At 27.1% G+C, this 17,734-nt stretch overlaps 1 protein-coding gene across 1 annotated transcript in view; it reads left to right on the forward strand.

Moving 5' to 3' along the window:
- The window catches only part of LOC142325727 (uncharacterized), a 342,723-nt gene that overhangs the window by 201,740 nt on the left and 123,249 nt on the right, over positions 1-17,734 (forward strand). The window contains exon 3 of the mRNA XM_075367758.1: positions 8,441-8,557. Within this exon, the coding sequence (XP_075223873.1) occupies positions 8,441-8,557 (117 nt within the window). The remainder of the gene's footprint in view (positions 1-8,440; positions 8,558-17,734) is intronic.

Genomic DNA, 17,734 nt, shown 5'->3' on the forward strand with positions numbered 1-17,734 from the left:
CACATGACTTCCTTGTACGCCTATTAAATAACATATACACATTTTTTTTTAAATGAAATTTAAATAAAATTTTATTTCATTATTAACTTCTGATATTTTTTCTTTTTTTTTGTTATTGAATTATTATTTATTGTAATTTATTTTTACAATCAGTGGATAATAATTATTAATAAATTAATAATTAATCAAAATTAATAATTAAATTAATTGATTAATTATTAATCAATATATTTAAATTTTAAAAAAAGGAGATTTCTGATTCTAACCGATGTGCTTTCCCCTTGTAAGATCCAAATATTTCATTAATTAAAAGTTTATTTGGCTATAATTAGAACAAATGAAAGTAGGTACCAATCTGATATATCGTTGAAAAGCTCTCAATGAGGGCTTGTTAGTGCAGTTAAGCAAAAGTCCAAAATCCCAATTTTATTGATTTTGGGCTTTTTTGGACACTTTTGGTCCAGTCGATTTCAATCAAAAGGAGGTGCACAACTAGATGTTACAACAGTCCTAAATCCAAAATTGCAACATTCTACGGCTAACCGTTTTTGAATTATGCCATACGTACATACGTACGTACAACTGTCACGCCGAATCTAGTCAAAATGGATATTTCCCTTGAAATCCGAAATTTTTCGCGATCAGAATACTTCCTTAACTTCGTACAAGGAAGTAAAAAACGGGTAAAACAAGTAACTTAACAACAGCACATGTTAACGGTAACGTTTCCTTAGTATGCCTTCTCAAGTTTTCACAGACTACACATTTTATGACTATAGTTCAATAATTTTACTACGATTACAGATATCATGGTTTCACACAAAGATTAATCTTTCTTAGTTATTTCCCAACTTAGCATCTCTTTATATTTATCCACGTGTCTCACATGTATTTTCACTAAATCTCACGTTGCGATAGATTAATAAAACCGATTAGACTCAAACTTATTCCTGCATTTGGATTTTCACTTGATTTTTGTTTTGTGTACAGCATTTCTTTTAGTTTAGTCTCAAAACAAAATTTACAAGTACTTTCACTGTTACAAAAATCATAAATATCAAACAGTCACAGGCAGGCATGTACGTACACATACAAAGTTAGGTTAGAGAACAGTGTCATTGATAGATTAACAAAAAACAAAAGCAATCATAAAGAAGAGGAAAAAATGAAAAAAAGAAAAGAAAAGAAAAAAAAGAAAAGAGGAAAAAATGAATGTTCCATCTCAAATCACATAGTCACCAAGATCCAGCACTTGGAGTCGTTTTAGCCTTCTAACGTGTTCACTATTGTTTAGAAGGTTAATAGGTAAATAATTCACGTGGTTGTTTAGCCGCAATTTATATCTTTTACCAATCGCTCAATTTCTTCTCGAATATACGTTACACCCAGATATTCATGAACTTCACAGAATACTAAAATTATTCAATATTCCTCTAATCCCTCCCGTTTCTAAAAAAATATCATTTTCGAAATTGATTTTTTTTTAGAAATTGTAAGATAATTGATTAAGTCAATATTTCCAAGTGACTTAAAATTTCTATAGAGTAATGCACTTGTACTGTCTGATGTTAATCTCTTTGAAAATACGAAATTATAAATCTTTTGAGCGCCTAGATTCTGATAAGCCAATAACTTAGAGGAACTGCGCATACAGGTCAATTTTTTTTTAAAAATACACTGACAAAGTTATTAAACTGTTGTTGCCTGACAAAATTATTAAACTGCCCGCATAGGGAGAAGATTTCAGTATAAATAAAATGGTGAACTATTTTTCCTGCTGTAATACGTCATTTACATTAAAATCCATATATGGTTAAATCAGTATTCATGTACGGAATTTTAGGCTCAATGTGTTATCCTAATTTGAAGATTTGAGACAATGCAGTTATTGTTTAGTCCTGCTTTTATAAAGGTTACTTTATATTTCATAGTCTTTGGTTACAGGAATTATAGTTTATTTCTAATACAAACATTTTTTTTTTCATTTTCAATATTAAGTACTATTTATTTTATCTACTTGTACTTTATAAAAAAAAAATGAAATATAAAAAATATATATATATATTAAAACAATTTAAAAGCTATTCTATTTTAACTGCTTAATTATTCTTCTGGTCTCTTTTTTTTTACCAACAATTTATCGTTTATCAACTATTTCTCAACTAACTTGCCATTTCAGTCAGTAATTATTTTTAATTAATTAACGGTGTATTTATTTTAATAATCCAAATAAGAAACGCATATTGTAATTAAAACCGAGCATTCTTACGCCGCAGTTGTGTTCTTTGATACTGAAAATGAGATTAAATATTTAGAGTTAACAAGGGGGACTAAATTGTAAATTGTAAATTTCGCGTTAAAATGACGGGCTAATAGTTTGCTATCTGAGTAGTAGTCCCTAATTTCAATCTTTTTATATACTACACAAAAATTTTACTTTGTAAAAACAATAAATATATTCTATAGTAAATAATATATGTTTAATTCACTGTTGATTAATATCAAATAAGTATTAAATTTATGGGCTATTTTTATTTGAAGATTATTTATGTTTCACATAAGATTAGTTAAAGGGTTTTTTTTACGAAATAATGGGTTTTTTTCGAATTGTAGTTATAAGTAAAATAAATTATTTCTTGGAGTCCTTTAGCTGATGAAATTATATACAATAATAAAAAATATCCTGCAATGTAAGCTAATAAATTTATTACAATCGCTAGCATTAAAAACTAATTACTGAATGAATTTATTAATAATAATATTGTTATATTATTAATAAAAAATCTGATGTGGACACCACATGACTTCCTTGTACGCATATTAAATAACATATACACATTTTTTTAAAATGAAAAGTACATAACATTTTATTTCACTAACAATTTCTGATTTCTTTCGTTTTTTTTTACTTTTTTAATTATTGAGTTATTATTTATTGTATATATTTTTTTAATTCCTTTTTAATATAAATTTAAATTTATTATTAATAATAATTATTAAGAAATCAATATATTAAAATAAAAAAAAGAAGTTAAAAGAAGTGATGTCGGATTCAAACGATGTGCATTCCCCTTGTAAGATCCAAATATTTCATTAATTAAAACTTTATTTGGCTATAACTCTGGAATCAATGAAAATAATTACCACTTATGATATATCACTGAAACGTTTTCTCAATGAAGGCTGATTACTGCATTTAAAAGAAAGTCCAAAATATATTTTTTTTTTTTTGGATTTTAGGCTTTTTTGGACACTCTTGGTCCAGTCGATTGCAATCAAAAGGGAAGGTGCACAACTAGATGTTACAACATTCTATGGCTAATCGTTTTTAAGTTATGCGAGATACATACGTACGTATAGACCTCACGCCGAAATTAGTCAAAATGGATTCAGGGATAGTTAAAATGGATATTTCCGATGAAATCTGAAAGGCGACATTTTTCGGGATTACAATACTTTCTTATAAGTAAAGGAACTATTGTAATCGCACAGCATACCGACTTAATCAAATTCATAAAAAAGAACTTTGCATCAAGTCTAAATAATATAATTTCACAACTCTTTACTTAATAATTACTTACGTAATTACAACTTACTTAATAATAAACATTCTTTATTTACTTACAATTTTGATGCTATTTTCACGAGTGATGAAAGAAATGTTATGTGCAGGAATTTTACTACTTCTCTCGGTAGTAGAATAAAAAACACTAATTATTTTAAAAGAAGCTTAAAATATAGAGCAAATATTCCGCTTCTGTTACAGTACTATTTAATTTTTAATTATTGTACATATTTTCTGAATTAACTCATGAACCAAACATAGTCGGTTTTTAAATTTTAAATATAAGCATTTCTAATTGAAAGAGCTATTATAGAAAACAATAATTGGTTCAAAACACCCAAATTAGGAGTAGAAGATGAGAAAAGATGAATTGTTATCTAGTTAATGATTTCAAGATTTTTGCTGAATAATTCACAAGGACATAAAAAGATTTAGGTTAAAAGTAGAGAAAAAGAATATAATATATCTTTTTTTAAATTTAAAAACAAAATCCCAGTAATAAAATGATGTAGGTTAACTGAAAAATTATTAGGGAACAAATAAATATTACTATCAGCTAGATTACAAAGCAAAATGATAAGCTTTAAATATAGCTTTAAAATATAAATATATGAGAATCGCAAAGTAGTTCATTTTTATTAAAATTTTGTTAATTTTTATTAAAAATTCTCCTTTACTTTTTCTTGATTCCTTGCTTTTTATTAATTTATAATACTTGTTAATATCAAGAATCGCAGGTCAGATTAAGCTGAAAGTTCACCCATGTTCATTTTTTGAGCGTTTCTCGTATATATCTACATGTTTCAGCTCTTGGAAATCATTTATTAGAAAGCTGTCCCGAATAAATAATAGTGATTTTCAACAATCTAACAAAAAACAGTGTCCTTCCTTTATAACCTAGAAATATTGAGTCTCGATAATTGTGCTGTCAGCCAGTGCAAATACATAATAGAAATAAACACCCGAAGAATACTTTTTGAAAATTTACTTACTTAGCCTCATAATACGGCTACGTGAATCACTTTCTCTAAAATATTAATTAATATTTTAGTAGCAGTGTAAGTGTGTGTTTGAATAATATGTTTATTCATATTTAAAAGAAAGCTAAATAAAACTAATATAATAAATAAAGCTATAAAAAATTATTCCGAAAGAAAATAAATATGGTATTTGGTTTTCAAAAAAATTACTTAAAAAATCAACAACAGCTGTTACGGTACGCAGAACATTCCTCGTGATATACAAACAGAATACTAAAGCTAGTATACCGAGACACCTGTTGTGGTATTTTAAATATTTTTGTGTATATTAAATAACATATTTGTTTATTTTCTTTTGTTATAAAATTTTATGTACTTTTCATTTAAAAAAAAAATGTCTATATGTAATTTAATAGGCGTATAAGGAAGTCATACGGTGTCTACATCAGACTTTTTTCAAAATAATTTTACATCAATAATGTATTATTTTTCTTTAACCTCCGGGTCGACCGTTAGGTATTGCTTCAGAGGATGAGATGAATAATTTGTTGCGTATGTAAAATTGCCACATCTTTAACTTACTTCTTTTTTTTTTATTTTAAAATAATCAATCTGAAAATTTACCTTTTTACTTTAAATTAATCAAATTAAATATTTCTATTTGATAAAACTTGTTTTGAAATACAAATATTTTCTTTAGATGTCCTCGAATCATTATCTACGAGTAAAGTAACCAATAAATAAAAATATTTAAATTTCATCCTCTATTTTAAAAATATACATTGTTTTTTGTTTTTTTTTTGACTGATGAATAAATTCATCGCAGAAACTTACAAAGAAACTTGTACATGAGATATGAAAATTGAAATTTGTGGTGTATGAAAAATGCCATGCCTGATCTGGATTCGAACCCGGGACCTCCGGATGAAAGGCCAAGACGCTACCGCTCCGTCACGGAGATTGGCATTTAATTTATTATATTAAATTAAATCATCTTATAAATATATATAGAGGAAAAATTTTAAATAATAGTTTTTTTATAGATAGATACGTATATATAAATATATAGATATATATATATTTATATATATTTTGTATATAATGTATACGTATGTTAGCCTAATTTTATGTCAACAAAAACATTTGGCATCAAGGTTACACTTAATCAGTTCGATTTTCTAGTTTTAAACGTCTTATAAACTAGCGTGAATATTTTCTATACAAACTGTCTGCTGTTTTTAAATCTATATGAATTTTACCATTTAAAAGATCGTAGATGCGCATGAAAAAGCAGATATATTTATTGGCATGTGGTTAGAACGTCTCTTACAACAACGGATGTTGCTTACTTCTGATTATAGAGCATTGGTTCTCAAAGTAGGCGATAACACCCCCCTTGTGGGCGCTGGAGGCCTTCAGGGGGTTGGTAGAAGACGTACAGAAAATTGGAAGCGTTCAGACGGTCGAGGAAGGCGATGGCTGATTAAAAAAAAGGCAAAAATTATGTTTTCCTGATATTTAAAATTAAAATTAAATACCTGTTACACTAGTACAAAAAATTAAAGGGACAACAATATTTTATGATAAAAAATGATTGTTTTCAAACTACCTTAACTTCGCAACCAAGAGGCTTAGAGAGACGAATAAAAAAAATTAAAGCTTGATTGCTCTACTTTTTCACAGAATTAAAAAATCATCAAATTAAAAAAAAAAATCAGCTAGAAGAAAAGTTTTAAAAATTTGAAATACTGCATTTCCCAATCTAAACAACGTATTGATACAAATAAATATGGAAATTAAAGGGTTTTGATACAATATATAGATACAATTGTAATTTTTTTGAAAGCAGTTTTTAAAAATACTTCCAAATATGATTAAATATTCGTTTTAATTGTTCTAATTTAAAATGTAAGTTTCAACTCAGAAATAAGATATGCCACAAATTGCAATTGCTGTTTTTAAGAGCGCATCTTAAAAACAGCATTTACAATTATTACTTTTAACAGATGTTAAGTTTAAAAATTTTTGGGGCGCTAGAAAAATTTTGATTCTCAATGTGGGCGGTAGACGAAAAGGTTTGAGAATCAATATTATGTAGGGTATTTTGAATTACGTAGGGTATTTGAAGCAAATTGCCATCGTCATAAATCTTAGGAGTTTGATGTCTTCTCATTTACATAATGTTATTATAATATTAGCTTTTCAAATTATAAAGCTATTAAAAATAATTAGAGCAAAACATTAAATGTTTTTAATTTTAATTAAATCTTATTAAGTAATTTTGTAGCATATTTCGGTAAAACCTATCACTACTGGTAAATTTTACTGATTAAATAATACATAACTACTGCGCTTTGATAGTACTTAATATTTTTCATTATCGAAGGCTTAATAAAACAGGTAGATGCTCTTTATTTGGCTGTTAAATTTTCCTTATGTAGACAGTTTTATGGAATAAAACCCGCGTGGTATAAGATTACAGACGTATGGTTTTGTACGTAATTAAATATAAGTTGATCGAAACAAGCAATGTATCGCAACAAACCACGCACGATTGACGAACTGAAAACCGCAATAACGGCATACCTACGAAAAATTCGAGTACATCAGCTGATTAAAGTGTTTGAAAACAAATTGAAACGTCTGCATTGTTGTACTGATGTTGGAGGAGGTCACTTTTAACACCTTGTATGAACTATACAATTAATATAACATCCGTTTCTATAAAATAATAAAATAAAAATACAAAATAATAATTAAGAAAGTTTCGTCATTATTACACTTTCATAATTCCAGTCCACAGCTACTTTTCTAACATTCTGTATGTATATATATATATATTAAACAAATATTAGTTTAATACCTGGTTCAGAACGTTTACATTGCTTAAGTTTACATTTTTGAGTTTTAAACACAGTCATGCATCTCGGTAAATATTTGGATTAACTTAATACAAATATTAGTTTTACTTAATACAATTTAAACATTTCATACCACATAATAACATCTCAAACATTTCTACAAAAAAAGAATGTTATCTTGTATAGTATTCTATATGTTCCTATATCCCAGCTTTACAAATACGTAGAAGATTGTTAGTTAATTCGACGAATTTTATTGGGTAAAGTTCATATATGAATGTTTGCCAAATTAGTCTGTATACATACATCCCTGAGTTGATCATTTTCATTCACTCAAAGATAGATCGGAAAATATTTGCAGTTGAATTCGGACAATAAATAGTGCATTCGGCGAGATATTTTTTACGCTTTAAAATTATGATGTAGCCTTTTTAAGTATCAATAATCATATTTCTGTTACTATGTTCGGTATACTGTTGGTTCAAAATAGCAGTTTTTTGCTTGACAGCCTACCAAAAGCTGCATCATAGCTTCTTTCGTTCACTATATTTTCCTTCTGTCCCTGAAATACACATAATCTGGTGGTACCTACCTTTTTTAGTAATATAATAATAATAAACTCTCTTTATATAAAATCTGAAAATGCAACTTCATATTTATATACAAATGTCTAAATGTAGTATTTAATACTCATAACAATAACAAAATACTACTTTTTGAAACTGTCCACGAATTGACGTGGAAAAAGACGTGAAGACCAGATAAAACAATTTTTCGGGTCCTTTTTTGTGTATTGAATTATTCGTTCGTGTTAGGCCATCGATTATTGCTAAAGAACACGAATCTTTTACCATACACGCGGTAACTTTACGTAATATCAAATGTTCGTATTCAACAGTGCACATATGGTTAGCTCTTATAACTTCAATACCTTACTTTTACATCAATAAAATAATAGTATCAATAATAATAATAATAATAATAATAAATTGTATAGCATAACTTCATAAAAGGTATTTTTATGTTTGTTCCAGTTTCAACAGACAGTCAAAACATACCTAAATGACCGTGTCTGGGATTTCTACTTTTACGTAGCAAAGAACTGGCCTGAGGAGCCAGTCTGTCTACATTTTCCCGGAATGACGAAAACAGTAAGTCTTTATTAAATCTACTTTATCATGTATATTTTATATGTTAATTTTGTTTTTTTTTTACATATATTTATTTTATTTTCTTACTTATTTTCTCTGTATTCGTCTTACTGCGGTTTTATAATTGTACATGTTGTAAATCTGCTTTTAATTGTTTTTCTTACCTATAGTACAGTACAATATTTTAACGCATATTTTCAAGATTATACTTCCCACCAAAGGCACAATTTCACTCTTCTCCTACTCAGTTATAATTTGATGAGAAGAACTCTCATTAAATCGTTTTTTTTTTAATATTTTAGGTTTTAAGTAAAAAAAGATTTATCGTTTCATCACCTTTATTATAAAACAATATACAGATTGTCCAGGAATGTATTCCTTGAACTTCAGGTACTGATTCAGATACCAAAATAAGCAAAAAAGTTCACATCGACGTAAGTCCTATTTTTCTTTGTTTTCCTTGTCGACGCCATTTTGTGATTTTTACAAATGAGGTGGCATTTTGTTCAAAATAAAAAGTTTAATAAATGTTTTGAAAGTAAAAATTTTATCAAACGGATAATTACAAAGATATTGAAGATTAAAAAATTAAGTAGGACGCCATTTTGAAATTTTTAAAGATGACGTTTTCAACTTTTTTTATTTTATAGAATAAGACGCTGATATGTCAAATTTAATTAAAGTAGGTTACCTCTTTCCTGAAGAATAAATTTTTTGTTGAATATCACAACATGTTGTCCTGAAGGAAAACAAAGCAAAATAGGACTTACGTCAGTATGAACTTTTTTCTCATTTTGGTGTTTTAAATCAATACCTGAAGTTCAGGGGATACCGTTCCGGATTATCCCGTATAATAATATTATGATATTAAGTTCTAGGAAAGATTTCATTGAAATTCTTTTCAAGTAAGTAGGAATTGATAGAATGTTTTTTACTTCTTAATTTAATAAACTGAAGGAACTTCTCAACAAATTTATACTTTGTAAATCAAATACTTTTTATGTGAAAAATAAAGCTTTTACTTTGAAAAAAAAGTTTCACAGAAAATTCGATCGTTTTTAAAGAAAAAGTAAGAAAGAAGAATGTTTTTTAAAGTTTAGTAGTTTTTTCTTATTCTTTTTAAAAATTAAATAACTGAAAAGATTTTTTTCATCCCCTACATTTAAGGATATTTAAATATTTTTATGGTTATTATCAAAATTGCTTTTACCTACTTCTTTGTATGTGTTATTACAGCAAACAAGGAAATCAATTTGCTTAAATTTAATGAAGAGCTCGGCTGTCATAAATATATTGACATTCCTTGAATTAGGTTTGGTGACTTTTTTAAAGGTTTATTTACTTTAAATAAATTACATACAAAATTAATTAATAGCTAGCAATTAATTCATTAAATATGGTCAAAATTGAATTAATTGTTAATATTTCAAAACTAGTTAACAATGAATCTGTTTTGACTAAATTTAATTAGTTAATCGCTTATTATTAATCGATTTATTTTGAGTTTATTTCAAGTACATTAACCGTAATAAACTATTATTATAACTAGTTCAAAATATGTTTACTAATATTATATCGCCTAACTTCTAATTTATGCAAATTGACTTAGTTGCTTATGCACGCACTTATACTCACTACGCGTACTCGCAAGCACTTAAGCGCATTCCTAATGATTTTGCTTATGATCTCAGTTATTTAAATAATTTCAAAAACTGGTGCTTAATCAGAAAAGTTGAAAAGTTAATCTTTTTAAGTAGATTAAAGAAGCTCCAACTTTTAGAATTTTTTTTTTAATTTTCATGGTCAACTTCAGAAAATTATTTTTTCAGCTAAACAAAAATTATTTTGTTTTATTTTCCCCTCAAAACCTAAATATTTTCTTAAAAATTCGTTACTTTTTAGATAAGAATTAATAATATTTTATTTGATTACCGACTTTATTTTTGGCTGAACTAAATATTGCAACAAAAAAAATAAATAAACTTTTAGAAGATTTGAAAATCGGTTATCAAAATCGAATTTTTAGATTCCAAAGTATTTAATTACTAAATAATTCTTATTACACTGTACCTGAAAAATTATTAATTATAAAATAAGATGAGTATAATTAATTAATGAAACAAATTAGAAAATTTTATTATAAATCATTGATATCTTAGAGTTGGAACTGTTAAAATTGAAACAGTTTTTTTTAATATATATTCGTTAGAAAAGTTCAGGTTACTCAGCTCACAACGAAATGATTGATTACAGTATATGTCCTTAAATAAAGAACTTGTTTATGAAAAGTTAGGTCTTTTGAATCCCTGTAATAGAAAAAAATTGAGTTTTCTAACGTATTAAACCTTGTTACTTTTCTGTGTTATTCTTCATAACTTAAATTTATTTGAAGACGTATTACAGGAAGTATGGAAAATTATTCATAAAAAGTACTCATTTTTCGCCGGTTTTTTGAGCTAGAGCAATTTTATTGTTCCATAAATTTTTAAATAGATTCGTAAAAAGTATTGTTATGTATAATTAAATTTAAACACGGACATTTTTATCAGTTCAACATCTTTTACAGATGGTTAAAATATACCGCCTAAAAAAATCATGCTCAATCGACTGTCAGTAAAGGTAGGAATTTTTTTTCACTGAAGAATGTATTTTAACAACTCTGAACGGTACATATATATTTTCATATTTTCCTAATCTGTACTCTTTTCTAACATGCTGCCGGTAATTCCTGGATAGAAATTTTATCTTGTTTCATGACTTTTTTCCATCCCGTGGTTAAATGAAATTATAAAACTATTTGTGTATAGTAAAAGAGTTATAAAAACACAGTATAAATGAAGAAAATCCTGTCAGTAAATATAACATCCAGAAAAAGCAAATTTGGTCACCATATTCAAAAATGTTTAGTATTTCCAATAACAGAATTTTTTTTAAAACTTTAATCATTTCTGTTATTAAATATATATTTTTTTATTTTATTTATTATTGAAATTTTTACCTCAAAAATTATGAAAAAGAGGTATTTTAACATTTCTTTTCCGTAATCCCAACTGGTTTCTTCAAACAAATTGAATCTGTACTGAAAAAAGCAATGTAATGGTGTAAAACTCAATTTTTTTTTTAAAGTTGCTGGTAATTTATGACTCTATTTGAAGAGTTAAAAATTATTTTCTTTTCATAGAAAAGCTTCTGTTTGAAAAAACACAGACTCCTAAACACAAAAATGTAGGAAAAAATAAATGTACATAAAATAAGTGAAAAAGTAAATACGTTAAAAAAAAAATTAGTAATAGTAGACATTAAACGATGAATAAACAGTACTTAAAGAGCTACAAAAAAAAAATTTACCAGAATTTAAAAATAATAAAAGGTAAAAATAAAGAGAAACACAATTAATAACCGTTGCATTGTAGGCAATCCCATAAGAAAGCGTAAATTTAATTTAAAAATATCTATACCATTTAAACCTTCAATCCAACGCCTGCACATTTGTTTATACATTAAATAAACGCTGATGATGTCATTTGATTGCAACAAGATTTATTTCAATCGGATTAATAGGAAAAACGTTTTGCGCTAATAAACATAAAAAAATATATATATAATGGTCGAATACATAACCTCCTTTTTCTGTTGTCGGTAAAAATAATCTCTAAACCTGTTGAAAGAGCGGGCATTTATAAATTAATTTGTAAAGACGATAATTGCAAAAAAATGCTTAGAAAAAACTAAAACAAAGATTTAAAATAGGATAAAGAAGCATTTCACACATAAATATAGAAAATCAGAGAAAACGTCTGTAGCAGAACATTCCATGGAAACTAGTCACAAGACTAATTTATACCATTCGTTCTCAAAGTGGGCGATACGCCGGCTTGTTGGCTATAGAGGCCTTCAGGGAAGGCGGTAGAAGGCCCACAGAAAATTTTGGGGGCGTTCAGACGGTCTAGGAAGGCGATGGCTGATTAAAAAAAAAACCAAAATTATGTTTTCCTGAAATTTCAAACTAAAATTAAATACCTACTACTCTAGTACAAAAAATCTGATGTGGACAATGCATGACCTCCTTGTACGCCTGTTAAATTATATATACACATTTTTTCTAAAATGAAAAGTACATAAAATTTTATTTCATTAAAAACGTATATTTTTTTCTTTTTTTTTGTTATTGAAGTATTATTCATTGTAAAACTTTTTTTACAATGAGAAGTTAATAATTATTAATAAATCAATATATTTAAATTAAAAAAAGTTAAAAAAATAAATAAAAAAAAAGAAGTCTGATTGGAACCGATATGCCTTCCCCTAAGATCCAAATATTTCATTAATTAAAATTTTATTTGGCTACATCTCTACTTCATTTGGCATACCAATGAAAATAAATACCACTATGATATATTATTGAAAAGCTGTCAATGAGGGCTTATTACTACAGTCCAAAATCCAAATTTTTGGGATTTTGGGTTTTTTGGACACTTTTAGTCCAGTCAATTGCAATAAAAAGGGGTGGTACACAATTAGATGTTACAACAGTCCTAATCCAAAATTTCAACATCCTACGGCTAATCATTTTTGAGTTATGCGAAATACATACATACGTACGTACAGTCATCACGCCGGAACTAGTCAAATTGGATTCAGGGATGGTCAAAATGGATATTTCTGTTGAAATCTGGAAACCGAAATTTTTTGCGATCACAATACTTTCTTTGCTTCGTACAAGAAGTAAAAACTGAAGGGAGATTTATATTTTATGATAAAAAATGATTATATTCAAACTATTTTAACTTTGCAACCAGAGGCTTAGAGAGACGAATAAAAAAAAATTAGAGCTTGAATACTTTACTCTTTGACAATATAGTTCAGATTTAAAAAATCATCAAATCAAAAAACAAATCGGTGAGAAGGAAAGTTTTAAAAATTTGATAGTTTTTCTTCGTGTTTAATAGTGCGCATGGGAGAAACGGAATTTTTTCAGTAAACTGCAATAAAATCTTTTAAAATTTAAAGTCTTTAGCTTTAATTTATTATTTTTTTATATCTCTACGATATTTCTGAACCGAAATATTCCGCTTTAAAGAAAAAAAGCCACTTTTTTTAAAGTTTAAACATTTTGTGGCGCTAGAAAATTTTTGATTCTCAATGTGGGCGATTGGCAAAAAGGTTTGAGATTCAGTGATTTAAACAATAGATTTAAAAATATATGTAAGAAATAGGGATGGGATAGTTAAGAATCTTACTTTATCCATAGTGAAACAGAAATTTTATTGTTGAACAACGATAGAGGACCAATATCTACGTAATACTCGTAACTTGTTTGAAGTTTATATGTATGTTATAATCCTTGTGTATAAGAATTTTTAACCCCCCATCAAAATTCTGTTCTTGGGGAATATCACTTTTATTTCTATAAAGTACATACTGTTTTTATCTTTCTTGAGATAAGTTTTATCTAGCCAACATATAAAAGAGGCGTATAGTAAGCACTCTGAATTGGGAATGTTTTCAAATCGAAATGTACACTTTCTGTTAAGATTGCGTGAATGATAAAAAAGTTTTTTATTTTTAATTCTCGCCTAAATTATTTGTTTTTAATAATATTTCTTACGTGTTGTTTATTTATCAATATTGTAATAATACCTTTGTTTTTATTTTTATTTTACTTACTTTTTACATAATTTTTATTCGTACCTTTTTCGTTTGTGTCTATTGATGCTGACTAACGATCAAAATAACCATCTACGAGGTTTAAATTTTAATTAGACTTTTTGTAATCAATTAACAGAGAACAATCTTGTTTTCCAATTTAAAATCTAAAAGGTTAATTTGAAAAATTGTCCAAAAGTTTAGTGCCTATATTTAATATACTCGGTTGATTTTTTTATGAGTTTAAATAAAATATGTAAGTGATATCGCATTGTTAAAAAGCTGGAAAATTAAAAAAATAAATAGTCATGGTTATTGAAATATTTGTTACTCAATGGACGTTTAAGACAGTGAACAAGAAATAATCTTTCATTTCGATTTTTTCTTAGCGTATATTAAGTTTTTTTTTTTGTTTTTTTAAGACAAAAGGGAAAAAGAAAGTTTATTTGACATCATTTATCATTTTCAATTTATTGAGATCTACTGTTTACTTTCATATTTATCACTTAATTTACGCTCACTTAATATTTATCTGAAAAATTTATCGTAGCATTATTCCATTGGAATAACTACTTCTCTATTATTTTTTGTACACGACTTTTAATTTTATATTTTTGAAAGAATTTATCTTGATACGAATTTGTTTTTTTTATATATATATATATATATATAGATACAACATATCTGTGTGTTTATACGATTTTTCCAGATATTTATTTATTCTATTATTTTTTTTTTTTAATGAATAATAAATAAAATTATTTTAGTAAAGACGTAATATTATCTATCTTTAAGCTTCAGTAATATCGTAACTTTGTAAAAAAAAATTATTGAAATGGATATCATAAAAAAGACAAACAAAAGATTGACGTGACATAAAGAAGGATTGGATTTTATATTTTTAAGATAAAGTGTAGTATAACACAAAAGGTGTTGAATATAGTAGGCTAAAAGAGTTGTAGAATATTCGTCGCTTGAATAAAAAAGCCAACCACGGGACCATCTTGGTCTAATCGAAATGTGAAATTTTATTTTTAACAAAGATTTTTCTCTTTTAAATCTTTTTTTATACGTTGATTTTATTTTACTTTATCATTTAACAAAAGATTCTTTAAAATACGTCTGTTTCATCATTTTCTATAATAGTTAAATCAATATCTTTAAAAAGGACGGGAAATAAATGAGTTGTGCATTCAAGTAAAATCTATTGTATACATTTAGAACATTACAATCTAAAATAAGCATCTGAATTTTGTAGTTTCTTATTATTAACAATACCCTATAATATCTTGATTAAATTTAAATTAAAAAATATTTTACTATTATTAGTATTCGAAGATCATTAAGTTAATTGATTTTTCTTCCTCTTTGTCATATAATTTATTACAAAATATTAGCGGTTTGTACTATGAAGATACCATTCCTTATTCTTAAAATCATTTTTATAGCGTTTTAAACATATCCTTATTTTATTTTACGGAAAATATGTTTGATATAAGTAGACCTACAAAAAATAAAAATGGAATTATAAAAAGTAAATTGTAAAATCTCATATTTTTACCTTCCTTTTCTGCTCTATTACGGCTCTTTCATATTCATCATTCTTATTTCTCTCTTTACTACCGAGATAAAACTGCCTATTCAGTGATGAAAAATTGATCCTTCTTTTTATTATATTCTCAAGTATTACATCTTCCTTAAGTTAGGCTTTATTCTCTTTATAACCACTTTAAATTTTTTCTTCCTTTTTTATTCTTTCCTAATTTACTTATATACTTTCAGACGTGTTTATGTAACTGATACACATATGTATATATATACATTATTATTATATATTATATATATATTATTTATTATATATACATTATATATGTTATTATAACATAGACCTGTTACAAGGTGATGTTTTTATAATTCCAAGTAAGTAAATTAGTTATATTATACTCAAAATATCCTTTTCCTTCTCTTGTTCTTTATCAATTTTTTTATGTCTGACCTATCAGACCGTACTGTGCTTTATAATATTTAACAATCTCTATTACAACTTAAACTTTACCCCTTTCTTAACATTTCTTTTCATTACAAACCTACCCACTTATTTTTCGTTTATTCTACTGCTTATTTTAATTAGGGTTTTAATCTTACGTCCACACACACACACACACACACACACACACACACACACACACACACACACACACACACACACACACACACACACACACACACACACACACACACACACACACACACATATATATATATATATATATATATATATATATATATTTATTTATACAATAGTTATTTTCTAAAATTTGATCTAAAGATCTGTATACTATAGTCTAAATATCTTGAATAGCCATTCAAAAGCACCGAATCTGGAAGAAATTCAAATAGGCGAACTCAAAAACGACAAAGCTAAATCAAAACGGAAGGTTGGAAGAAAGCCAATCAGAAATCAAAGAAATAGCTGATCCAAATTCTATAAGAATTCTGGTAGAAAGAAGAAATTGCAATCGACTGGAAAACAACTTCAATATATCTGCTGCAAAAAATGGTGATAAAACTTATGCAGGTAATTAGAAGAATCTATCTCATTACTGGAATTAAAGTATAAATTTTATCTAAATTTCTGCTGAACCGAGCCGAGTCACAACTCGATCCGTAATTCAGAAAATACCAAGGAAAGTTCAGAATAAGTCGATCCTATACGGAACAAATATTCTATATCAGAAAGATAATAAGCTATTACAGACTCGCAAGTAAAAATACAAAATTGCATTCATAGATTTCCGAAAAGCATACGATTCCATAGATAGGAGTCTCTTAATATCCATTCTAAAAGCCGCTCTTCGAGGTGGAGTGGTCGCATCTCGGCCTTTCATCCGGAGGGCCCGGGTTCGAATCCCGGTCAGGCTTGGCTATTTTCACACGATACAAAATTCCATTTCTATACCCCATGCACAAGCTTCAAGCATACATAGTGAAATCAACAGGCCCAAAAAAGAAACTTGAACTTGACAAAAGGATAACGAGCCTGATCAAAGTCAAACACCTATTCCAAAGTAAAATTCATAGGTGAGTTTTCCTAATTGTTTGTAATCAAAACTAGAGACAGACAAGGATATTAGATTTCATCTCTGTTCTTCAACTGCACTCTATAAAACGTAATTAGTCAATGGAACCACCGGATGAAAACAGAAGAATCGAAGTAGTAATAGAAGGTTTGAAATGTAATTGTTTAGCTTTTGAGAATTATATCGCTTTTCTGCCAAAAGCTGGGAAGAAGGCGAATTGTAAATCTGAGAATTACAAAGTTCAGCGGCCAATATCAGATTGAAAATTTCTTTTAAAAGAAAAAATAAAGTAATGCTCTATATTAAAGATAAGGTATATTATAGTATCTTGAAGTAGACCGTTTCAAAAATATAAGAAAATGGATAAGCTGGTACGCGTCGGAAAAGAAATCGAGCTAACCAAAAACACTTACAACAGAACGTCACTGTCCTGTAACTCTAAAATAAGATA

This window comes from Lycorma delicatula, chromosome 5 (assembly GCF_047948215.1).
Source record: "Lycorma delicatula isolate Av1 chromosome 5, ASM4794821v1, whole genome shotgun sequence".
NCBI lineage: Eukaryota > Metazoa > Arthropoda > Insecta > Hemiptera > Fulgoridae > Lycorma > Lycorma delicatula.